At 53.7% G+C, this 13,889-nt stretch overlaps 1 protein-coding gene across 2 annotated transcripts in view; it reads left to right on the top strand.

Moving 5' to 3' along the window:
- OPHN1 (oligophrenin 1) overlaps positions 1-13,889 on the top strand; it is a 50,806-nt gene that overhangs the window by 13,337 nt on the left and 23,580 nt on the right. For both annotated transcript variants that reach the window (XM_038164765.1, XM_038164766.1), the window contains exons 2-5: positions 1,666-1,761; positions 5,652-5,713; positions 7,176-7,247; positions 13,585-13,686. In XM_038164765.1, the coding sequence (XP_038020693.1) occupies positions 1,666-1,761; positions 5,652-5,713; positions 7,176-7,247; positions 13,585-13,686 (332 nt within the window). The remainder of the gene's footprint in view (positions 1-1,665; positions 1,762-5,651; positions 5,714-7,175; positions 7,248-13,584; positions 13,687-13,889) is intronic.

Raw genomic sequence — 13,889 nt, 5'->3', positions numbered from 1 at the left:
TGACATCGTTCTGTGCGAGAGTTCACCCATTTACGTGCTCCAGCCCCTGGCAGCTGGGGCTAAATAGCGACATTCAGGCCTGAATCTGCCCATTCAGGAGCAAAGGTTTGACCCATGGAGGGAGCTGCTGAACGAGGCTTTTGAGGGAGAAGCAGGGACTGCACTCTGAGCCTGCACCGGGGACCCAGCAGTCCCCCCACCCCTGCCTGCCCGGGGACCTTGGGGAGGGTTAGGAGCTCCTGACCTGGGGACAGGAAAAGCAGGGCAGTCTGGGGACCTGCCAGTATCCCACACAGGCCACTTGATTTCTTTTCCCCAACATTCATTTCAATGTTGTCCAATTTTTCTCTCCCCTTCACAGCAGCATTTCAGAGCATCCCATGATTGCCACCACAGCAGTAAGTTTTATTTTCAAATCAGAAAAAACCATCCATGTACACTAAGTTCCTATATACAACAGTCATGGTGCTGGTTTGGCAAAGCAGTGGTGGGAGCTGGTTGCCCACAAGGTCTGTGCCGTCACATCTTCTCCACTTGTAATTTCATGAATTTCTGAAAGTGCCATCTCTGTGCACCGCCACAAAGGAGTCCAGCCTGGGACTGTGCCCATAGCTGGAGTCCCATATTAGGGGAAGTAGCCATGTAAATCAGAGGCTAACATTAATCAGAGGCTAACATTATTCCTTTGCTTTTCTTTTTGTTGCCTACATGCTACTCTGAGGTCAGGCTAGTGCAGCCTCCCTCTGTTTGTATCTCAGGAATTGTTGCAGCTTTGTGCAGGATGATGTGGTCAATCCAGTGAGTGTGCTGTCCCTGCTGGCCCTGGGTCAGGCTCTCTGCTGGTGTCACTGTCACGTCCCAGGGCCCCTCTGCCAATGCCAGCAGACGCCATCCAGCCGCGTCCTGCAGCCACACAGGGTGCAAAGACACAAAGCATCCTTTGGGCCAGAAACTTCTCTGGAAGGTCCAAAAATAATTTAGACTGAGCCACAGGAAACATCAGGCACTTTCTTTGCTTCCAGCCCAGACTGTTCCTCACCAGCAGGAGCAGCAGGTCCCAGGGTCATCTGTGGGTGCCCAGGCAAGCCCAGCTGAGGCCCCTGGCTCAGCTGTGTGCTCTGTGGCACTGTCCTTCCCTCAGGGCCTGTCTGTGTCCATGACCCCACAGAGGGACAGTTATTTTTAGTCCTGCCTTTTCCCTCACATTTATTTTCTGACTGTACAGATTTTTCTCTCATATTATGAAACAATTCCTGTGAACAGTGGCCAGCCTGTCTGACAGCCCCTGAGCTCCAAGGAGCTGTGCTGGTGCACACAGAGCCCTGGAGTATCTCCTGAATGTCTTCCTGCAGGGAAGTGTGTCAGTGTCCCTTCCTGTGTGTGGCTGGACACAAGGCCATCGATCAGTTGTTGTACTGTGTGGTGCATCCATTAGTGCTGCAGAAGCTTTTTCAGAGAGAGAAAAAACCCAAATCCAATTCTCTCTGCAGCCTCTGAGGGTTATTAATGCTGCAGCATTTTCTGCAGCGCTGAAATTCCCAATGCTTGTGGATTTTCATAACCACCCTCCTATGGTCTTGTTCCATTCAGGGTAAATTCCTAGGACATGCAGCCTCTGTAGAACAATTGCAGAAACCCACAGCTGACTGCTCTGTTCTTTTCCAGGATACTCCTCAGCTGTGCAGAAGTTCTCCCAGACTCTGCAGTCCTTCCAGTTCGACTTCATCGGTGACACACTAACGGATGATGAGATCAATATTGGTGAGTTCTCTGCTTTTTGAAGCTGACTTCCAGTAATTGGAGCAGTCTCCCTCTCTAGGAATTAGCCTGCCTGATGGTTTTTAAGCAGCCTCAGGAGCCGGGTTCCAGGCAGCTCTTCCACAGCTTCTTTTATGATGTTGAACAGTCACGGGTCGAGTTTCACATTCCCAATTCAGCGGATAATTTGCAGAGGTTTTCCATGGCTCCAAGCCTGCTCTATGCTGCCAGGTGCTGGGGAGGAGGCAGTGTGGTGCTGATCCCCCAGCCAGCCCCTCTTCCCAGAGCTGCAGTGGAGCCCAGCTCTGGGTGCTGCTCCCTTCGCAGTGGCGGAACAACTGCCCCACGCTGCCCTGCAAAGGCACCAGGCTGCAAACTGCTGGGAAAAAGGGTTGCTGGATGTGTCTCAAATGGAAAACAATGGCCATCTGTGCCCTGGGCAGCCTTGCAGGGCTGCTCCCTGCACATCTGCTTGGGGATTAGTGATCCTGGAGCTGTGTTACATCCCTGCCCTCCCCCAGCTCAGCTCTGGGAGTCACTCAGCATCCACAGCCCGGGAGGCCTTAATGCCCCAAACCCTGCACGTTTCACATGAATCTGCTCTTGGCTTAGCAAGGTGAATGGACTCTGTGGGGGTGACAGGGGGCCTCAGGAGGGACAACAGAGCATCCTCAGCCCCCAAGGTTCTGACCCTGCCCCATCAGACACAACACTTGGGCCACCTGCCTGGGCTGAGGAGCTGGGGCTGCCCACAGGCTCACAGGGCATTGTCCAGGCAGGAGCACAGGGCATTCCTGGGGTGGACACAAGGCACAGGGTCTTTTCCAGGCTGCTCCCAAGGGCTAAACATAGGGGAAAAAAAGAAAACCAGCTTTTGTCAGGCAGTGGTTAGATTGGCAGCAGTGTGACGTTGCTGGTGTCAGGTCTCTCGGCCGCTGTCAGAAGGGGAAGGAAGTAGAGCCTGTTCCTTGGGCTGTTGTATTTAAAGCCACGTGAAGCAGACTGCAGCCTGCCCCTCTAAGGTTTGTTTCCTTTATGGAAAGAGTCTCTGGGTGAAACCCTCTGGAAATGAGTCAGCCTCCACATCTAATGGCAGCAGAGGTGCTGAGCTTCCAAACACACGTGGGTCAGGGAGGGGAGAGCTCTGCCATGGAAATGCCCCTCCTGGGAGCTCAGGGGTCTGAGGCAAACAGCCATGCAAGGAAAGGAGTGTCCCTCCTCTTGGCTGGAAGGAACAAAGCTCCAACCAGCAAGCAAGGCTGCTGGGAATGACAGAGGTTGAATAAAGGGAGTGTGGGATGGGGGAGAGCAAGAGTGCAGATGTAAAACTCTGTGTGGTGAGAGGAGCATGTTTCCCTTCAGTTTTGCTGGGGAGTATTTGTTTTGCTTTTTCAAGAAGAGGTCCCCAGCTTCCCTGTGAAGAAGCCTGGGCTGTGTTCCTCCTCCCACTCAGGCCCTGGTGTGCCTGCAGGGGTTGAGGCTTCCTTATTCCTGACACAGCAGCGGGGCGTTGATGTCTCTGAAGCAGCTTCCATCTGCCAGGGTGCCAGGGGTCTGCGTGGGAGTGCAGAGCTCATTTCATGTGCAGGATATGGGAGTGAAGCAGAGCACTTACAGGCACTTCTTATGCGCTGCAAGAGAACGTGTTTGGGTTGTAAATAGAGCCTAAGTCACACTGCTTTCACCGTGTGTGGGCACAGAGCAGCCTGGCACCCCAGCGGGTGGCAGCGGGGACACTGCGGGTGGCAGTCAGGACACTGGGTTGATGTTGTCGGTTGTGAGCAGCACTTTCCCCTGGGGATGTGAAAGGTCATGGATGCACCCGTGTCGCCCCACAGCTGCAGCCCCTCCTGTGCTCCCTCCTGCAGCTCCTCCACTGTCACCTCACAGGACCCAAATCAGCAGCTCCTGCAGAGATGGAGGTGGCAGTGAAATGGGGTGGCATGTTCTTCCCTCCCAGGTATGGGGACCTGGAATCCTGTAAGGACCTTCCTGGAATGCTTCTGGCTGCCCAGCAGAGTGGCTCTGGTGTTTCCAGGTGTCGGTTCCCAGGTGTGGCTGGGCAGGCTGTGGCTGCTGGTGGCCCCTGGGCTCCACAGTGCCCTGCGTGGGCTGGCAAATTCTGACCCAGGCCAGTAGCACAGATCCACCCCAGGCACTGCAGGATCTGAGCCTTGTGTGTGGTGCAGGGTCAAACTCAGCGGGCTGTTCTGTGACTGGAGCCAGGAAACATGTTCCTGGGCTCTTCCTGTAGAGCAAAGGGAAAAAACAGCTAGGGAACGTTTTATGCACTGACATATTCCCTGTAAGTTTGGGGCTGGATTCTTTCTCCCTGTGATAATTCTTTTCCTGGCTCAGGCCCCTGGTGTCCATGCACTCCATCATCCTGGGGAGCCACAGTGACAGCCACGTGTGGCCCTGTGTGTGAGCACCATGAGGTGTAGGGCCATTGCTTTGCTGAGTGCTGGAGCCCTCACTGGAGGAGAGCTCAGAAGTTCCTGACTCATCAGGAAGGTCTCTTGTGCCACTGCAGCTGAGGGCCTGTGTCACGAGGCTGCAGTTTTTCCCTTCTGTGTGTCTTGGCAGCTGCAGAATGAATCCTCACACTGGATTTTAGGGCAGATACCTCTCCCAAGGTGCTGCTGTGGGTGAGGGGAGAGGGCCCTCAGCTTGCACGGGGAGCACAGGAGCACCCTCTCCCTGACGTGTGGGACAAGCTGATCCTGTGCCTGCTCTGCTGTACACCTCTGTGCCCCTCATGTCCTGCCCTGCCCAGCCCAGCAGGGAGGGAGGGAGGGTCTGTACTGCCAAGCTCTGGGGTCTCACAGAGCCACTCTGGGATGTTCCCGCCAGGGCAAGAGGGAGCCTGGGACCCACCAGACCTGTCCCACACTGTGCTGAGCAGGCTGGAAGTGTGGGAAACTTTCCCAGCTAACTCCCAGGTGGTTCCCAGGTACTCTGGGGTGATCAGGTTGTTCCCCCAGGCAGCCAGCACACAGCCCCGCTACCTGCATGGGCAGGTGTTTGCCCAGCCTTGCCTTGCAGCCCAGAGAGATGGGAGTTTAGCTTGGCTCTGTCAAGGCTCTGCTGCTGAGGGGTTTCCTCCCCTGGGACAAATTCAGCCCGTTCCCAAGCTCTCCTTTGATGGGCAAGGAGAAGGGCTTCATGTTCCTGCTTGGTGTGGGGTCAGCTGCTCCCCCCTAGTCTTTTATTTCTCCAGGCTGAATTATTCTTATTTCAGTTTTTTAATGGAAAGGTTTCATGCTATTTTTATTGTAGTTGGACTCCAACTGCTTATCAATGAGATCTTTTTGTTTCACTGCTAACATTTTTGGGAGTGGTGTCAGTGTCTGTGACCATGTCTACACCTGCTGCCTTTCCTCCTGCACATGGACTTTGTGCCTCCTGGTGCAGCATGTGATCTTTGTCATTCCAGGCCATTTTCATTTGACACACTTGTCCTGGTCCTGGCGAGCACCTGCAGCTCTTGCTGGGACAGAGGTGCCAGGCCCATCCTGTCCTGCTGCAGGCCCTGGGGATGGCAGCTCCCCTTCCCCCTCTCTGGCCTTTCCCTGCATTTGCCCCTTCTCTACCACCTGTATTGCCATCTCTATAACACAATTCCTAATAAAAGCTAATTAACACCCTCTCACCTTCCCAGGGCCTTCACTCCTTCATTGCCCTGAGTAGGAGACCCTCCATCTCCTCTGCCTGCACCTGGCATTGCCTCACACAGTTTCTGCCAAAAGGAGCCACCTCTTCTCTTTTTTATTTTTTTGCCAGGCTTTCGGTGGCCATGCTGGGGGTGCAGCCACATTGGGGTGTCCTGACGTGTGTCACACACTCCAGTGCCACGTCCCAGCTCCACTGACCAGCCCCTTCTTTCCTTACAGCCGAGTCCTTTAAGGAGTTTGCAGAGCTGCTGCACGAAGTGGAGCTGGAGAGGTCCATGATGGTAAGGAGATGGGAACTGGGTTCTGTCATTCCTGACATGGCTGAATGCCAAATCACAGCCACAGCACCATGTGCCTCGGTGTCAGGCTTCTCAGCAGAGGGAAGCTGGGAGCACTGGGAATGTGCTCTGTGCTCATCTGGTCCATGGTGCCATGGCCGTGGGCCCTGAGCGTGGGCAGGCACAGCAATAGGTGTGGGGGGCTGTGGTTCCCCCAGGCAGCACAGGCAGGCACAGAGCCCCAGGCCCTGCAGCTGTAGGGGCTGCTCACCAGCTGCTTCTGTGGGAAAACCAAGGGTTAAAGAATAAGAAGTGTTTTTGCTCAGTTTTTGCTGGGGACAGGAAGGCAGGTGTCCCTGAGCCCATCTGTGCTGGTCCAGCTCCTGCACTACAATGCACTGCCATCAGCTTCCTGCTGTCATGCGCCCTCAGCCTCTCCAGGGCTCCTCCAGAGCCAGTGCTGGCTTCCCATTTCATTCCTAATTCCAGGAAAAACATGAAGGTTAGGCTCGGTGGAGAGCTTGCAGCGTGCCAGGAATGTGCTGCTTGGCTCTGCCTTCCCCTGCCTCGTGCAGCAGCAGGAGCTCCTGCCAGGCTGGGCCAGAGGGTCCATGGGCAGGCAAGGAACAGCAGGAAACCAGGAAAGCACTGAGATACTTCTTTATTATGAATTACATCCCAGGGGTAGTGGCTCCTTTGGCAGTGGGGGGAGCAGTGAAAGGTGTTTCAGGGGTTATGGGCGCTGTCCAATTTTCCAAGTTGGGGTTTTTTGCCCTCTACTTGTAGGACCAGTTGTGTTTTACAGCAGCTCCCTCGGGATGTTTCACACTCACTGTGTTCATCAGCTTTAAATTCCCTGAGGGGCTGTGCTGTGTGGTGTCCTGTCCCCTTCTCTTCCCCTGTCCCTTCTCTGGAGCGTGGGACAGAGCCTGTCAGGGAACTGGGATGGGAGGAGACAGCGGGTTGGTCCCAGTGCCAGGCTGGAGCTGGAGCCAGTGATACAAACTGGGATGAGCTCACTTTCTTGTGGATTTATGGTAAAGGTGTGCAGAGCACCACCCAGGAAAGCATCTCTCAGACATGAGACAGGAGAGGGAGAGACACAGGCAGGCTTTCCCTCTTCCCTAGCTGTTGTGTGACACATAACCTTCAGGCTGAATCTTGAAACAAGGGAACCCCATCCTTTATTTGAGAGCAGCCTTGTTAGAGGGGGGTGGGGGACACTCCCTGTCACCCACAGGATGTCCCCAAAGCCTCCTGGGATGTGGTTGGGTTTTGCTGTGTGTCACCCCTGGGGAAGAGCAGGTACAGATGGTTTAAGTGAATTCACCTACAGGCAGAGAAGAAGTTTCCAGTCAAAAACATTAAAATCTCAGAGCTCTTGGCTTCTAGCCCTGTTCAGCCTCTGTTAAGGAGAAAATTGATCAGCATCCTGCAGTTAAAATGCTTTTTCTTTGCACTGTAGGTGCAGAATGCCAGTGATTTGCTGATCAAACCTTTGGAAAACTTCCGGAAGGAGCAGATAGGGTTCACCAAGGTAAGGCTTGTTTGTTTGTTTTCACTGTAAACAGATTTGTTTTCTGTTACTGTCTTTGAATTCAGATTTTTCTCCTGTTGTTGTTAACAAGCAGTTGCTCTACTGCATTCTGACTTCAGGCACTCAGAAACTCCCTGTTCAATGCTGGCTTTCAGCTGCTGGCATGAGGGTTCATGCTGTGACTTTTAGTCTGATTTTTCAATCTTAAGAGTCTCCAAAATCTTTTCCTGAACTCTTTGGGTTCTCTCCTGGCCTGATTCCAGCACTGCTTCTGTCCTGAGCAGGGAGTACTTGTTTCAGCCAGGAGATCCTCCTTGCTGCTTTGCTCTCCTTTGTTCAGTTGTGCTATTGAGAAGAAAATACTTTCTGCAGAGAAGTGTGTGGTGGAGTGGGAGGGAGGGAGGGAAGGAGGGAAAGCAGGAGAGGCCGGCAGGCAGAACCTGATTATAGTCATAGGGCTTTTGTTATGAAATATTTACATAAAGCATCTAATGAGTCTTTCAGATGGACCAAACTTTTAAAGAAACAAGCTATAAAAAGCAAATTCTGCACATGTGGAGCACAAAAGATCATTTTTCCCTTGTCTGCTATCAAGAAATCCAGGTTCCATGTTACTCAGCGGCAGCTTAAAATGAGGCTGGCTCTGACCCAGCTCTGAAATGGAGATGTTTTGGAGAACACTTGAGGCTTGGATTCAGCCCAGCCCATCTGGAGGCTTTGACGTTTAATAAATACAGGGTTTGAGAAGAGATACTCGATGGCCCTCCTGCCCTTTGCCATGCCCTGAGGGCTGGTGTGTGGAACCCTCTAAAGAGCTGCAGCCATGAGCATGGCACAGGTGCTGCCCACAGCCCCTGCTCTCGTGTCCTTCAGGCTGGTTTTGTCCCAGAGAGCCCTTAAGGTGTGTAAGGGCCACTCTGCCCCCAGCCCAGAGCGTGCTGTGCCCCGAGAGCCGAGCTGGCTGCACCCACAGGCCGTGTGCCCGTGTCCTGCTCCCTTCCCTGATGGCAGGCATGGTGCCACAGCCCCAGCACTGACACGGATTCACCTGGCAGCCTGCAGCCCGTCCTCAGTCCCTGTGCGTGGGCAGGGCGCTCCAGGTGGAAGCACAGGGTGGTGACAGTGGCAGGACACTGCTCAGAGCAGCTGGAGAGGTGGCAGAGGGCAGGGGGTTGTTGCAGGTGGCTCGGCCATTGTAGTTTGGTTTGGGGTTTTGTTTCTTGTGCAAAGCTTGAGCTGCAGAGGTGCCAGGGCCCTGTGGTGGGAAGAGGGCTGTGTTGTGGCTCAGCACAAGTGCTCCATGCAGGAGCTTACAGGACAGCACCTTGCACCGTGCCAGAATCCAGCTGTGCCCACACTGACAGGGATGCACAGGGAGGTACCCCTGTCCCCAGTGCCACCCCAAAGCCTTGAGAGGGTGTGAGTTTGGGAGCGAGCCCTAGGCACTCCATCCTCTTGTCCCCAGCTTTGATGCTTCCCTGACAGCAGCCTGTGCCACACTGCACCCTCAGGTCACCTCGGGCACAGAGCCTTCCTTCACCTGCCACCCTGCAGAGCATCTCCAGCTCATCCCCACCCGGCAGCAGGAGGGGTGAAGTACAAATGAGGCTCCTCACAGCGGTGCTCTGTCAGTGTGGGTTCCTCCCATCGCCCTGCCATCACCCCGTGGACCCTTTCTGATCTGCACCAGGGGCAGAATCCCAGGCCGGGCTGTGGAACAGCCTGGAGACATGACACAGGGAATTTGTGCCCTCTGCTTAGTTTCCGTATTTTGGCAGCGTCGCCTTCTGTGAGATGTTTTCTGTTCCCGTTGCGAGCTGCCGGAGCCAAATAGGAAGAGCCCTTGAATTGGGGCTTTGTGATGCCTCTGGCTGGAGCACAGCCAGTCTGACCAACACATCTGAGTCTGCATTCACCCTTTCTCCCGGCAGCAGTGGAGTCTGCTCGGGAGGGTGTGCTCCCACCCGGGGCAGCCCTGGCTGTCACTGGGACCCCTCCAGCCACTCCCTCCTGCCTCAGCCCCATGGGCTCACTGCTTCTCCTGTGACTTGCCACATCACAGGTAAAAGGGAGGATCTGGGGCCCCCTGAGCTGACCCATTTCCCAGCTCGGGCACTCATGGCAGGAGCTGGTGCATGTGGAGGTCCCATCCCTCTCCATAGCCCCGGGGCTCAGCTCCACGCCGTGGGGCTGGGACCTTTGGGGAAGAACCTGGTCACACTTACTGAGCTGAAGAGGATTTGAATAGAAAAGTTTAATTCCAGTTTCACTTGGAAGGAGACAGCTTTTTTTAAAAAAACACAAAGCCAACCAAAAAAATCAGAGGGAGAAGCTTGTTGGGAGGTACTGTAAGGGCAAGAGGAATGCTGAATAAATAGCTGCAGTGCTTGTCAAAATTTCTTCCATAGGAAATAACATATTCCTGAAAGGTCTTAGTTAATTCTGTTAATAATTTCATTAATTATAATTTTAAAGAAAGGGAGGTTAGTAACTTCTACTTGCTTTCATCTCTGGGGGAGCAGGGCCTAAGGAGCATTTGAGAGAAAGCAGTGGGTGAGGGAAAACGCCAGGATGAGCTGGGTGTGCTTTGATAGAACTGCTCTTTCTACACCCCTTGACATTTTAGAAATCTGTTTTTGAATTAACTGCTGATGCCTCTTAAAAACGATCTATGATGATCCTGCATCCACTGTTCTTGCACCCAGACCCCCCCAGGTGTGCATGGAGGGGGGGCTCCCAGCAGGAATATTGTGTTTGATTCCTTATGGAGAGAAATGGCCTGTGAGCTGGGCTTCTCACTTGCCACTCACTGCACCTCCCCGAAAATGGGAACTTCAGAGGATCCTAATTAGCAACTAATGGTTAAGGGGAAGTTTTGGCAAGTCTGTTTGCTCTTTTCCCCCTATGAGCTGAACCTGAAGCTGCTGAGGGGCTCCAGTGTCACCCCAGTGCTGATGGCAGTCGCGGCGTGGGCAGGACCTGGCACACACAGAGCAGCCAGAGCTGCTGCTGCATCACCTGCCTCAGCAGGCAGCCAGTGCTGTCCCGCGGGCTCCTGCCATCCCTGGGCACTGCAGTGCCTGTCAGGGGTGTTTCAGAGCACCCTCCTGCCTGCCCTCGGTGGGATCTGCTCGGTTGCTCCCAGTGAGCAATAAACGGAAGGTGCGTGGTGGCTCTTGGACTTGGCAAACCTTAATGGCAACGTGGTGCTGCTCTTTGCTGAATATTCATGAGGAACTAATTTGTGCTCATGTTTCCAGATTGTGCTTCAATCTGGGTGATTTTTTTGTGTTGATTTTTTTTTGTTTTGTTTTGGCTTGCTCTGGTCAGCAGCCAACTCAGAAGGATTTGTAGGTCATCCTTCTGCTGTGCAGTTATTTGCTAATTAGCCAGAGTGGGAATGATTGGCATGCTCCCTCTTAGTGGCCCAAAATGCCACGCTGCACCGTGGTCCTGTCACACATGGGTGCATCCAGGACATCATTCCCAGTCCCTTCAATCCCCAGAAAGAGCTCAGTGCTCCGTGTCCCCAGTGTGCCCCTGCCTGCCTTGGGTGCTGGCAGAGGAGGAGGCACTCCCCAAAGGAGTTCCTGTCTGGCTTCCCAGCTCCCGCTGCAGAAGGAGCTCCACTGCTCTCCCAGGCTCTTCCTTTCTCTTCACCAGTCTTTCCTTGAGCAGAGCTGACCCCTCTTCCTCAGAGCCCACATGTCTTCCCACAGGGAGCTGCCCACAAGCTGGTGACAAAGCTGCTGCCTGGTGGTTTGTGGTCTCCCTGTGGCTGCAGGCTGTGGCCTCCTGTGGCCATCTGTGTGGGCACCACAGCTCACGGCCTCCTCCAGGGGTTCTTGTTCTTGTCGCCATGTGCACGGGCACCACAGCCTCCCACAGCAATGTCACCTCCCCTGGGGACAAGCCAGGAGCCACGTGCTCCCAGGCTGCTGCATCCAGAGTCACATGCCCCTGCCTGTCCCGTCCTGCTCCCTGCCCAAGGGCTCTGCCATGCCCAGCCACGGTAGCACCAGGCTCTGGTGGTTCCCTTCCCCGTGCTTCCCACAGCTCCTGGCACAGGTGAGCAGCCTCCCAGGTGGAGAGCAGGAGAGGTTGGTCCCAGCTCTGGCCTGCAGTGGGGCTGTCTTCCCTGGTGGCCTCTCCACAGGGCGGGGACAGCTGAGTCACCCTAGGAGTGCTGCTTGCTGATGGTGAGAGATGGGAGAGAACTCCTGGAGTGGGCTCCAGCCCCATTCCTGCTGCTCACCCACAGCTCTGCTGAGGAGCAGGGATGGCACCATCCCTGTGCTGCCACCACCACCTCTGCACACCACCTTGCTGGAGGCAGTGGAGCTCTTGGTTGGGTTTGCAGCTAGCTTTCCATGGCAGCACCTGCTTTTCTGTCTCAGGACCTGCTGCTGGCACAGCCGTCTCCTCTGAGACGTGAGGAGGTGGCCACGGGAGCGCTGTGCCTGCAGCCCCACAGCTCTGCCTCCCTGCACTTCTGTGGCCTTGGGGCTTGGAGGCTCCTCATTGAGGAAAGGGAAACAAGGCAAATTCCTGGCTGCGTTAGACAGGGCATTAATGGCACAGACAGCCCAGGAGTTTGACCTTACAGACACAGGAACTGCTGCTCCACAAACTCTTTTGCTGCACTGGGTTTGGGTTTGCTGATCAGCGCCTTAGTCACGAGGGTGGTGGTTTGTTTGGATCGTCCTTCCTGGCCTCAGCCCCGCAGTTGCTGCGCTGCTTAAATTAGGATTCACCCTTGGAGGACTCTCTCTTGCTCTGGATTTGATGTAGATCTCTCTGTTCTGATGTGTGAGGCTGCTAACACAGAGTCACAGTACCTGATACTGCAGGGGGTGATTCCAGAGGGTGCGCTTCCCTTCAGGTGTCCTGTCCTTCCAGGGTCTGCATGGCAGGATGTGTAATTGCTGAGGTGAAAAGGTTTGCTGGGGTCAGCCTGCCCTGCTCCAGACACACATAAGCAGGGGTTGGTGCCACTTCCTCGTGGTAATTGTGCTTTCACTACAGCCATGGCAGGACTCTTGTGGGGAGAGAATCCTCTTCTCTGGAAGGCAGCTGGTGGGAAGGCTTTTTACTGTTATTGGGAGCCACCTGTGCTGAGCCCAGGGGGTTTGGGAGCCCCCAGGCATCCTGCTGCAGGGCATCCTGACAGACAGATGGAATAGTCTGTGCAACTGGAACAGGGAAGCAAAACTTCAGGCAGGGGAAGCTGTGGTCACTACTGAATTCATGAGGAAAGTTCCTAATACCCAGCAGTCTGGCAGAGCCCATCTGCTCTGGCTTGTGTGGCACTGCTGTATGCTTGCTTATCCATGGATTTGTGAGTGGGGGCAAGAGATAAAGGATTTCAGGGCTTTCAGGAGATAGATGTTGAAGGATAGCAGTAATTCCCCATGAAGCTGGAACTGCTTTCCACTATCTTGAGCTTTCAGAAGATCTGGGCATCCCATCACATGCCTGCACTGTGTGTACACCACCTCTCAACTGCTTGGACCTGGCTCTGAGGCTGCTGCCAGGCTAGAATTTCCTGATTTCAGTAATTTAATTGCCTCCCAGGAATCCCTGATATGTCAGATATCATCTAAAGTGGGTATTTGTCAACCTGGCCCCTACTCTGGTTGTTTTGTGATCTCCAATGTCACAGTCAGTGCAGGGAGGAGCCAACAGCCTGGTGCTCAGCCCTGCTGCTCCCTGCCTGCTCTCAGGGGTTTCTTCTTGAGTGTCTCTGTTCCCTGCTCTTGTTCAATTGTGCTCTTTGCAGCACTGCTGAGGGCAGATGAGGATTTCCTGCCTGCCTGATGACCTGCCAGGCTTCTGCTTTCCTGCTGGTACTCTCAGAAACAAATGATAAACTCTTTAGAACAGAAAGTTGCCAAAATCTAATGAACCTTTTCTTGACCTTGCTGTGTCTCTGACATTGCAGTGTTTGCCCAGTTGCTTCTGGGCTGTGTGAACACCGTGTCAGGAGATGGTGAACAGGTTTTTGATGTATGAGCACATCTTCAGTTTGCTGGATATTGAAGAGATGGGAGAGGGAACAGCACCTCCTCAATGGGGCTTTTGCCATGCTGTTGGCATGAAAAAATACTTCTTGTGCCACAGAGTGTTGCTAGACTGGGTCTTGAGGTGTAATTGCATCCAAGGTAGGCAAGGGGCTGTGAAAGCAGAGCAAATGAGAAGTAGTCTTCTGTTCTCTGGCTGGGTTGACCAAAATTCGTCCATGGGAATACAGAATTGCACAAAGAATCTCAGTGTTGATGCATGTTCTTATCTGGAAAATGCCATTAACTGGTTCTGCTTCAACTTCTTTCATTTACAGGAAAGAAAGAAAAAGTTTGAGAAGGATGGTGAGAAGTTTTACTCTATGCTGGATCGCCACTTGCATTTGTCTTCCAAAAAGAAGGAATCTCAGTTACAGGAGGTGCGTATGGACTTTTTCTCAGAGTTAGGTCCAGAAGCAACAGCACCAGCTGCTCTAGGTCTTAAAAAATGAGAGGAACCATCCCTTCAAGTAACCAGTTGAAACTGATAATCAATTAAATCTACCCAAAGCCTGAGTTCTCTGTGAAATCAAGCTCATAGTTCTCCTGTGTCTGTTGGATGCTGGTAGTGTCTTCAGACATT

This window comes from Motacilla alba, chromosome 4A, assembly GCF_015832195.1.
Source record: "Motacilla alba alba isolate MOTALB_02 chromosome 4A, Motacilla_alba_V1.0_pri, whole genome shotgun sequence".
In the NCBI taxonomy this organism is placed as follows: Eukaryota; Metazoa; Chordata; class Aves; order Passeriformes; family Motacillidae; genus Motacilla; species Motacilla alba.
Note: the sequence above shows the minus strand (reverse complement) of the source record. Positions and strands in the feature narration are given on the sequence as shown.